General features: G+C 40.5%; 1 protein-coding gene across 14 annotated transcripts in view; it reads left to right on the top strand.

Annotated features, from left to right (window-relative positions):
* Positions 1-12,032, top strand: part of Syne1 (spectrin repeat containing nuclear envelope protein 1) — a 506,592-nt gene that overhangs the window by 143,750 nt on the left and 350,810 nt on the right. For all 14 annotated transcript variants that reach the window (XM_031352591.1, XM_031352581.1, XM_031352587.1 and 11 more), the window contains one exon: positions 11,696-11,808. In XM_031352591.1, coding sequence (XP_031208451.1) covers positions 11,696-11,808 — 113 coding nt within the window. The remainder of the gene's footprint in view (positions 1-11,695; positions 11,809-12,032) is intronic.

Here is a 12,032-nt window from a genome sequence, read left to right as displayed (position 1 = left end):
GCAGTGATAATGGAAGATAAATATGAATGGTATTAAATATATATAAAAGCAAAAGTGACAAAAATCTTTGAGACAAGGAAAGGTAAAAGGAAAGGTGGCAAAAAAAAAAGCAGAAAAGTATATGAGGAAAATGAAAAGAATAGGCTACCAAAGTAGGATTTCAAATAAAGGAAAGTGCAGAAATAAAGGTGATAAAATGATATAAAATACCAAAAAGAACAAAATGAAAGGAAGCCTGTTTTGTTTGTTTTATTTTTTGTTTGTTTTTAAAGACACAGGATTAAAGAAGCTATTTTTTAGATCCTCTAATATTGCAACCTGGTATGTTTAGGCAGAGACACTGTGAGTCATATCTTGAGCCTATTAGTCCATAATGTTTATGCTGCTTGGGCATGTAGCCCAACAAGGGTCAGTTGACACCCCCAAGCTGTATTTTCTTTCTTTTTTTATTAGATATTTTCTTTATTTACATTTCAAATGATATCTCCTTTCCCAGTTTCTTCTCTGAAAAAAAGAAATAAGCCCTGTTCTCTTCCCCCTCCCCCTGCTCACCACCCCACCCTCTTCGGCTCCCTTGCCCTGGCATTCCCCTACACTAGGGCATAGAACCTTCACAGGACCAAGGGCCTCTCCTCCCATTGATGACTGACAAGGCCATCTTCTGCTACATATGCAGCTGAAGCCATGAGTCCCACCATGTGTGCTCTTTGGTTGGTGGTTTAGTCCCTAGAAGCTCTGAGGGTATTAATTAGTTCATATTGTTGTTCGCCCTAAGGGGCTGCAAACCCTTCAGCTCCTTGGGTCCTTTCTCTAGCTCCTTCACTGGGGACCCTGTGCTTAGTCCAATGGATGGCTGTGAGCATCTACTGCTCTACTAGTCGGGCACTGTCAGAGCCTCTCAGGAGACAGCTGTATCAGGCTCCTGTCAGCCAGCACTTGCTGGCATCCACAATAGTGTCTGGGTTTGGTGATTAAACATGGGAAGGATTCCCAGGTGGAACACTCTCTGAATTATCCTTTCTTCAGTCTCTGCTCCATACTTTGTCTCTGCAATTTCTTCCATGGGCATTTTGTTCCCCCTTCTAAGAAGGATCAAAGTATCCACACTTTGGTCTTCCTTCTTCTTGAGTTGCTTGTGGTTTGTGGATTGTATCTTGGGTATTCCGAGCTTCTGGACTAATATCCACTTATCAGTGAGTGCATACTATGTGTGTTCTTTTGTGATTGGGTAACCTCACTCAGGATGACATTTTCCAGATCCATCCATTTCCCTAAGAATTACATAAATTCATTGTTTTTAATAGGTGAGTAGTACTCCATTGTGTAAATCCTATATTCGATAGAGGGCTAATATCTAATATATACAAAGAACTCAAGAAGTTAGACTCCAGAGAACCAAATAACCCTATTAAAAATGGGCTACAGAGCTAAACAAAAAATTCTCAATTGAGGGAAACTGAATGACTGAGAAACACCTAAGTAAATGTTCAACATCTTTAGTCATCAGGGAAATGCAAATCAAAACAACCCTGAGATTCCACCTCACGCCAGTCAGAATGGCTAAGACCAAAAACTCAGGTGACAGCAGATGCTGGTGAAGATGTGGAGAAAGAAGAACACTCCTCCATTGCTGGTGGGATTGCAAGCTGGTACAACTACTCTGGAAATCAGTTTGGCAGTTCCTCAAGAAATTGGACATAGAACTACCTGAGGATCCAGCTATACCACTCCTGGGCATATACCCAGAAGATGTTCCAACATGTTATAAGAACACATACTCCACTATGTTCATAGCAGCCTTATTTATAATAGCCAGAAACTGGAATCAACCCAGATGTCCCTCAACAGAGGAATGTACAGAAGATGTGGTACATTTACCCAGGCTGTATTTTCTTTAGAAGCTTTATTTCTTTGTGTACTGTGAACTGCTATTGACTCAAATGACCTCATGGCCTGTGTCTCTGGCAGAGTTCCACTCATTCCACATTCCAGAATGTTCAGAGGTTAACAAGCAGAAGGCAAACATTCAAGCATAAACAGGACACAAGTCTGCGATGGGAGGGGGTATAGTATTTTTTCTATGGGTTTTAGGACTTTGAGATATGCTCTGTAACCACCTACTACAAAAATCAAGCAATTTTTCAGAACACAATCCTGCTAAGCGCTAAATATTCCATGTCAGCTGGGCAGGCTTGGGAGTGAGTCTACCAGCTTCGGCTTGGAGCTCTCAGCCTTCACAGCAGTCAAGGAACAGAGCAGACCACAACCTGACCACAGAGCACTCTCCATCCCAAGCTCCCTGGAACTAGCACCTCTCCCTCACTCCATGCTCACTCCCATTCCTCTCTATGAAAGCCTATTTTGGCATCCCTTACCCAGCCATTGTAACAGGATGTTCCCCCAACCTCCCTCAGTTATGGTTGTTCCTTGTTTTCAGGTCCGAGAGGGTAATTCTGTTTCATCATGTTGCAGATGTAGGGAGTGGTGACATGGCTCCCCCCATCCCCATACTGGCCTATCACACCAAACCTCACAGTGACTTTAAGGCTTGAGACGACTGTGTATTTCTCCTGTATCTAGGTCTGGCAATCCTGCCGGGCCTACATGTGGCTGGGGCTTTGTCAGCTACTCCGACCCACACAGCTGGGGTTGGAGGTAAAGACCGCTTCCCTCTTTGCCTTCCCATTCCTCTCTGCTTTTGCTGTCCCATCGAGCCCTTTCTTGATCCCCATTGTTCTTTCTCCATGTTACTGTTTGGAATATCGTGTTGTCCTGACTCTTCTCTTTCACGGATTCCCACAAGTTTTTCTTCCTCCATCTCACCGTGGAATTCCTGTTTTCAATTATTTTTTTGCAGCAAACTCCTTACTGTTTTCCAAAAATGGCTACACTAATTTATATTACAGTCAACACGTTATAAGGCATTCATTCCCCTTTCCACGTCCTCGCCAGTACTTTTTATGCTTCATGTTTTTGATATTAGCTCCACAAGCAGGAGTGCAGTCACCTCTCATTGTAGTTTGGATTTAGATTTCTGTTATATCACTTCCTACGCTGAGTCTTTTTCAGCCATCTATGGCCTATTTCTTTGTCTTCTTTGATAAATGTTCAAATCCTTTGACTATGTATAATAGTAGTATTATTTTTTCTTTTTCTTTTTTTTTTTTAAGATTGAGTTCCTTGCCCCTTGTGATGAGTGATTTTGATCATCAACATGATTGGTTTGAGAAATACCTAGGATGTTAGTAAAGCATACCTTGGGTGGGGGTCTGTGAAAGCAAGTCAATGAAGCATTAACCAAGGGAGAAGACTATGTTAGCTCCCTTTCCTGCATGCTTGCAAGCCCAGGTAGAAGAGAAAGGAAAACATATTCTCTGACCTTTTGATCAGCCCTTGGTATTTGACATGCTATGAGCTACCTTCCACCATAGGATGGTGGAAGAGATGAAACAGCAAGCTAAAGAAACCTTTTCTCCTTAACTAGTTGATATCAGATAGTTTGTCACAGGGACACACGTCTACTAATCCCCTTTAACTCTGGGAGTGACTTGTCTCTGACACTCCCCTCAGTCTGTTGGCTACTTGACTTTTCTGTGAGTGACTTTTAGCTTGACACAATCTCATTACCTCTTTTTGCATTTGTAGTCATCTCTGCTTTTGGGGTCCTAAGTAGTCTCTGCCTAATGTCTCAAGCCTGCCCCTCCCTTCCTTCCTTTCTTCTTTCTTTCCTTCCTTTCTCCCTCCCACCTGTCCTTCCTTCCTCCCTTCCTTTCTTCCTTTTTTTTCTTTCTCTTTGTTTTAGACAGGGTCTCACTATAAGGCCCTGGCTAGCCTAGAACTTGATATGTAGCCCAAGCTAACCTCAAATTTACAGAGACAGAGATCTGCCTGCCTCTGCCTCCCAAGTTCTGGGATTAAAGACTTGCACCACTCTAAGCTTCTCTCTGGTATGTTTGATTGGTTGGTTTTGGTCACTTTTGGCAAAATCAATTGACCATAGGTAAGTGGGTTTGTCGCTGGGCTCCCTGTCCTACTTCATGAGTGACTATGCTCAGACAACTCTTCATTTGTTAATCATCTCCTTCCAGCTGTCTTCCCTGCCACCATCCACATGCACAGACCTACAGAATTTCCTGTCATCTGCTTTTTCAAATGACAGTGCAACTCTGAGGTCAGCTTTACCTGTGTAAATATGCACACGAGGTCTAGACTTTCCTGTCTATGACTGTTCTCTGTAGTTGTGGGGCCAAGCTGTAAAGGAGCGAGAGTTCAAGCCACAGATGAGTTCAAGGCACATCACACATTCAAAATCAGAAGCATTGGGCCCATTGCATCATGAGATTCAAAGTACCTATAGACAGGAAAAAAAGTTCTAAACACAAATACTATTGCCCTCACAAATTAGTAAGTAAATGTGTGTTCTAAAGTAATTTCATGTAAAATATGGAACAAATGAAAGAACTTGAACTTAAGGTGACTGTCTGATACAAAAGAAGTTACCTTAGAATTTTAAATGTAATGTCGAATGTACGTGAGCTATGGGTGTGTGAGTTAATTGGGGAAGAGTCCGTGAAAGGTCTCTTTCATGGTAGCTTTCCAGCCCTGGGGAAACAGAAGCAGATTGTAGACAAGGTGGTGCCTCCAAACTAGAGGCATGACACACACCCAAGTGACTGTTGTTTATGTACTGAAAATAGATTTAAATGTTGTAGAATAGATCAAATGCAAGCATGCCTTTTGCTAGAGTATTATAGGAGGTTTGCAGAAGGTATTAATCACCTCCTGGGGTGGGATTTCAGTTGGATGATTCACAGGCTTCTCTGTGGGGGTCATTGGCTATATAAGCCATTTTGATGGGAGGTAAGGGGGGAGAGGGAGATGGAGAGATAGAGACAGAGAGTCAGAGAGACAGAGAGACAGACAGACACAGGGAGGCACAGAGAGACAGAAAGAGTCCACACATGCCTGTTCCAGCCACCCAACTATCTACCTGCATAAACAGACATAATACCTAGACAAGACATAATACCCAGAAATGATGGGAAGGAGTGAAATATATAATAAAGGCTGATAGAGAAGATGAAGTGGAACAGTGAGAAAACTGAAGCACTCAATTATGAGACAACAGAAAACAAACCGAAGCCAGCACGTAGATGCTAAGGCCAAGTTCAGGGTGAATCACCCAATGACTTGTTTATTGGGCCAGACCCTTCATTAGACCTTGTTCCAGGTATTTAGAGTAACATAGTCATAAAGTAGTGTAGTTGTAATCGTGAGATCAAGTCTAAGTTATTCAAAGTATATGTATCAGGTACTTAACAATAAGCTAAGCTACAAAGACAGGAAATATGGATCATTGTTAATTAAAATTCTAAGTTTTCTTGGTAGCACAGAATCAGTCCCTCAAAGTGATGTAAGTAGCCTGGGGTGGCATACCAGACTTCCATAAGATTCAGGAACCTGAGAACACCAGGAGGATTCTGCATACATACGCAGGGATGTTTGAAAGTATTGCCTCGCCTTTCCAGTATACAAAGTAATTCTGATTTCAGAAAACTTTATAGTATGTAAACCTAGAATGTTTGTTTTCTGAACTCACCACCCATGAAAAAAAACATTTTCTTCACTTACTACCATTGTTTACAAGTTAGAGTTAGATATTCTGTAAAAAATGCATACTGCAGATAATTCACCTTATAAGAAGAAATTTTTAATTAAATATTTAACATAAAATTTTATACTTTTTTTAGTCTAGATTTTAGAGATTATTTTGTTTAATTTCTAAAGGTGTTTAGAATAGCATAGTCATAAAGCAGTGTAACTGCAATTATGAGATCAGTTTTAATTTATTCAGAATATACGTGTTAGGCACTTAACAATAAACTAAGCTGCAAAGACAGGTAATTTGTTTGTGTACATGTGTCTGTGTCTATTTGAATGGGGAGATGGTGCCTGTGAAGGCCAGAAGAGGGCAGTGAATCCCTGGAATCCAACTTTTTTTTTTTAACTGTATTTTTAAAGTTAAGTAATGTGTATATCAGATTATATTAATTATACAAAATATATACAAAGTATAGCTGCTAGCCTTTCTATTCAACTTAATGCTTCATTATCTAGAAAGAGAGAATATCCCTTCTTGGTGATTATGGAAGATTTAGCCATGGTTCAGTCTAAGCAATTAATTTTGCTGAAAATTTAACCTAAGAATATGACATAGCTATTATCATCCTCTTTTGTAGATGGGTGTGCTACAGGCATGGAGAAAGTAAGTGCCTTACTCAAAGCATCATAATTGTCTTAAGTTCCAAGCTTGAAATGCTCCCACAAAGTTGTTGCCCATAGCAGGAGTCATATTGTGTTTAACAAGGCAAGACTTGCAAGTCTTAAGGAACCATGAGAATGGTGTTCAGTCTCTACCACCTCCTTAGCCTCCTTGTGTCGTCAACCCAACCCAAGTCAATTTCTCTCCTTGTTGAGATTTTTCCTTTCCTGGTAATGCCTGGCATGGTGATCAGAGAGTTCACCAAACCACAGACGATCCTCATATTACTGTGGCCTTGTAATATCTTTGCCTTCTCTTTTGTGGTGATCCTGCACCATATCCTATCCTTACCACTCTCTCCTCCTCTCCTATCATCATTCATCATCCGAAACTGAAACCATCCACAACTGTTTGGTCAAGCATCCCACTCTCCAATCAAGCAAGGCTTCATCATCCGTTTGAACCCCATGACTCTGTGATGCTATTTCCTTCAGTTTCCTTTCATTCTTTCCCTTCATACTGTTTTAATCGAGTGTTCATAAAACTCACACATCGGACACATCCTCAATCTTATTGTCCACATCCCTCTTTTTCTTACTAGCCTGGTAAAAGAATATCAAACCCAACTGTTTCTGCATAGCCTGTGCCCCCACACAGGCAGCTGATGGGGATGGAGAACCCACACGTTCTGATAGTGACTAAAACTAACTGAGCTCCCAATGCTATGCAGCAGTCATAAGGCATTCCCAACCCTAAGCCCTCTCCATTTCTGGGACATCTATTTCATACCTTGTCTCTTCAGCTTTCCACACCTCCTCCCTGTCCTCACTCTTAGCTGACGACACTGCTTCCTCTTTCTCCAAGAAAAATAGAAGCAATCAGAAAAGAATATCCGCAAGCTCCCACAAATACATCAACCCACATACTTGCATCTGTGCCCAAATACTCAATCCTCATTTCTGTCGCTGTGGATAAACCATCTGTGCTCCCAACCAAGACCAACTACTCCTATGAGCCTTAGGTACTATCCTTACCCTTCCTCTGAAAGGGTTGCAGTACACATTTTGTTCCATTGTTTTCTACATCCCTTTTCATTGTGTCCCCTCCTATCACAAACGTGTACATGTGAGTGCACACACACACTTGTTCATGCACATGCATACATGTATACACATGCATACATACATACACATGCATGAACACATTTTCAAAGTCTTTCTTTTCTTCCTGATTGTCTTCCCAGCTATTGTCCAAATACCCTTCTTCCATTTATACAACCAAGCTGATAAGAATAATCCATGTCTCTTTGATTTCTAAGTTCTCTGGAAACTTTTGTAATGAACCATCACCACCTGTCCCAAGCCAGGTCGAAAAAGTTGGTCTTTTCATCTATTGGCCAGATATTAGCCTCCCTGATGCCTCATCCATCAGACACTTTTTACAAAGTGCTACTGTGTCCACAAAACTCTTCTTTCATTTGGTTTTCTGTTTTTCTTCCTACACTCCTAGCTATCTCTCTGTAGTCTTTCTTGATTTTCAATAAAACTTTATTGAGCACCTGCATTGTACCAAGTAATGTTCCGAGTGTTTGTGATATGTCCATATGTATGAAGACAGACACAGTTCTCCAATGTTCGTTATGTGACTTGTTTTGAGAGGGTAAAGTACTTGTATCCATACTTTGGGCTACTTTATTGGGTTCTTTTTCTACCACGCTTCTCCACCCCAATCCCTTCCAACCCCCAACACTAGTTAGGCAAGCTTAGAGGGCAAAGTGGGTGTCAATCTCATTAGACCACTTCCTGTTGATTAGGAACATTGAGTTCCTTGTCATCAGGATATCCAATTTCTTCCTCTATCCCAATTTCTCTTTGCTCACAACCACTGGACAAACCACACAGTAAAGGGAATTGGGAGCAGCAGAGGAAGCAGCAGCTTCTCCAATCTCGGGCATTTTTATAGCCTCACAAGAGTCCCCAGAATTCCAAATGTAAACTATCTTCAGCTGGCAGAATCACACTTCTGCCAGAGCACAAGACAAATCATAGTCAGCTGCAATGGACAGTCTGAAGCAGCCCCATATTCCCATACTAGGAGTTAAAACAAAAACATATTCACATAACATGACTGGTTTTTTTTGTTTTTTTTTTTGTTTTTTTTTTTTTAAGAAACCAAAATTCTCACTACAAGTAGTAAATAAAACTTGGGGAGAAAAAAAGACAGGATGTTGGCATTTTGCCTTCAAATAAGAGGTCAGTGAAAACCCTCTGTAATGATGACTCCAAAGAGGCAAGTGTATCCTGTAAGGTCTTTGCCCTGGCTCTCCATCAGGAACTTTCTCTCTCAGGTGATATTCCTGTTTCCTTCCTCCTCATTCTCTGGGCCTTCACTAGACCTTCCTTCTCCACATGTGGGATCCCACTTGGTCCTGTTGAGCCATCTTGGTAACTGAAGAAGGCGTGTTGATAATTCCCACAGCAATGTAGGTGTGTCTGTTCCTTCGATGTTTTGTCAGCTCATATATATTTTGAAGTTTACTGTGTATGTTCATTCTCTGGATTAACATGTCTTCTACAAATATGGGACTCTGATCATCAGTAAATTATTATTGGGACTATTCATAGTACTTACAGAAGTTTTCAGTTAGTGTCTCGTGATGTATTTTACCATCTACAAATTCCAGCCCCTCTTTTTCCCTAACGATTAGATGTATCTCTTATACAACTCTTCCCTTTTTCATTTTGTCTCCATCCACTTACAGATATGCTGCTCTATCTTTCATTTTAAGTGATTATGTTTGTCCTTCTGACCTGGCAATCTCAGTCCTTTGTTTAACAAGGACTGTAGCATATTCGTAGCGTATTCTGTATCTGATTTTTAAAAATCATTTGACTATTTTCTTTTTGCCCTCTTTGCTACCTACCTTTTTTGCTATTTATAAATCAACAGAGGATTTTTTTAATTGGCTTTTTGTTTCCTAGCATTTCCCTCCCTCCCTCCTTACCTCTCTCTTTTCCTCCCTCCCTTTTATTCTTTTAGCTTTCTTGAGACAAAGTCTCATTCTGCAGCTCAGGTTCAAACTCACAGCAACCCCAGGTCCTGAGCTAGGTGGTAGCCACCATTGTCCCCAGCATAGTTTGTCCCACTTCCTCTATAGTTTTTTCCTCCACTAACTTGAAATTGTCGATTACAGGTATGCTGTGGTCATCCTTGAAGCTCAACCACAGATATTTAACGATATTGGAAATCAGTGCTTTAACCATGTCTGATCACTATAAGAAACGTGGCTCCTTTTTCACATGCTACTGTTCATTATTGAATGGCTGGCATTATCTTGGCTCTGTGTTTCACTGGCTGTTCACTCTTGATAGCTAGTTCCTTCCATTGGTGACTTTTTACCTCCATGCCACCTAGAGTATTTGTTACAAGCTGGCCTTAGCCCTCCTTAAGTGACTCTGCCTTTGTCGAAGAAAACCATTTCCAATGTCTCATTGTTCACATTATAAAGCCCAATGTCCCAAAGCACTAAATTAATGTCTGCCCTGGATGGTCTGGCTTTTTAATTTTGTTATTGCTTACAGCTTGTGATCTATTTTGGATCGTATTTTGCTAAGGAGAAAGCTGAGCAGTTTTACGGTTTGCTCAGTACCCACCGGTTTTACAGTCATAGGGTACTTCCTAGGAACAAGCAGTGTATGTTAGCTATAGACGCTCCTTCACATACGTGTGGAGTGTAAGGAATTTCCCCAGTGTACTGGATATTTAAACTGTCAGATATAAGAAAGGAGAGTGAAGGCACAGATTCATCTGAAGTCACTTGAGGACAGTTTCAGCCAAGCCCAAATGCCATGGAGGTGTGTCGGCATTCGGGAAAGCAGGGGGAGTGACTCCATTGCTCAGCACTGACAGCTGTCCTGAGAACAGCCCTGCCTCCTTCTTTCCTCATGGGGTCACAGATCCTTCCATCTGGTATGAATGACTTGTGAGCGTGTGTGTGAGCGTGTGTGCGTGCGTGTGTGTATGTGTTTGTGTATTTACTTACACACATAAAAGACTTCAAAACATAAGGTAGAAAAAAATATTTCAGGACAAATAGTTTAAACTAAGATTTAGGACAGAATTGACATGATTCTTATGTAATTAAGCATCCATAAGCCTTAAGGCCTTTATTACTTGATTTAGTTATTATTTATTCATGTGTGTGTGTGTGCCCACACTCGTGCACATGTGGAGGTTAGGACCACTTGTGGGAGTCCTGTTTCCTATTCCTTTGCCACATGGGTTTCAACTATCAAATTCAAGTTGTTAGGGAATGTAGCAAATGAGGTGCCTTTACCTGCTGAGCCATTTTGCTATGGTATATTCTATCAATTTATTTTTAATTTATATTCTAAATTCTTTTAATTTTAATTCATATTCTAAATGCTTGTACTAGTTCACTAATGTAAATATGTGTCTCTTGTATTTCTGCTTCTTTTTCTACTGTACCAGTCAATAATACTTAATAGAAGTAATATTAATTTGAATTGATCACCTGGGTGGGTTAATATATTAATGACTTATACACTGTTACTTATTCTGGTAGATAGAAATTTGCTCAGTGTGAGCAAATTGACACAAGCTTCGTCCACCCCACTGTTTCATTTGTGTGTGTGAGAAATGGGCTTGAGGTGGTGGCAAAGATGTATTCTTTTTATAAATAAGCGTGTGGCTAGTAAAATATGCAATAGACAAAGAAAGATGTGCGTTAACCTAGGGACATGGAAAACTGCTGAGAAACGACATCGATGAACATCACCTTTGATCTCTTTCTTAGCTGGGGCTTGTTTTCTGCACTTGGGGGAAATTTTCTACCAGAACTATATTTTCAAAGTATATTGTAATAGGCAAATAACATTTAAAGTAGCCCTCACAATTTAACTTGGAAATAACAGCAGAGAAGCTAATCCCTGTTACTGCTAAGGGGTTAAGTTTGTTGTGTTCAATTCTCAGAAAAAAAAAAAATTTAAAAAAAAGAAAGAGAGAAAGAGAAAGAAGAAAGGAAAGAAGGAAAGAAGGAAAGAAAGAAGGAAAAGAAAAAGAAAACACATCTCATGGTTGTTTCTAGCAGTGACTACACACTCCTTGGATTTTACACCTTTAAAAAATCTGAATGCATTGCTGGTCAAATGTCATGTGTGTTTAAAGACGCCGTGATTGTTAGACATTCCAGCAGAGCAGCTTCTCCACACTCATGGATTGCTGTTCTAGGTAAAAGCCTGTGACAGGCTCTGGCTGCATGTGAAGGTGGCAGCAGGGACAAATTGTTGAATACATTGACTCATCGGTACAGTCGGAAAATTATGCTTCTCAGCCTCTTGGTAACATGTTTCCTCATTTAAAAACTGTTTTTTTTTTTCCTTTCTTTTTTTCTTTTTTTAAATTGCATATTAGGATCTGCTTCAAAATACAGATGCCCACAAAAGAGCATTCCATGAAATCTACCGGACCAGGTCTGTCAATGGGATCCCAATGCCTCCTGATCAGCTAGAGGACATGGCTGAGAGGTGAGAGAATGTCTGATATTTTGGAGGGTTCGGGGGTGGGGGGAAGGTTCTTTAAAAAATGTTAGATGGATGCTTTTGTATTCTTTTTCACATTTTTCTTTTCCAAACAGGAATGCTTGCCTTTGGTAAATGCAAAGTGGGTTCCCACACAGACACTGAGAGTGCCAACATTCTAATATATTATTAACTGGAGAGAGTGAGCTGGAATGTCCCCACAGCCTGCA

This window comes from Mastomys coucha, unplaced genomic scaffold, assembly GCF_008632895.1.
Source record: "Mastomys coucha isolate ucsf_1 unplaced genomic scaffold, UCSF_Mcou_1 pScaffold5, whole genome shotgun sequence".
NCBI lineage: Eukaryota > Metazoa > Chordata > Mammalia > Rodentia > Muridae > Mastomys > Mastomys coucha.
The sequence above is the reverse complement of the archived record's forward strand: the minus strand, read 5'-3'. Positions and strand labels throughout refer to the sequence as shown.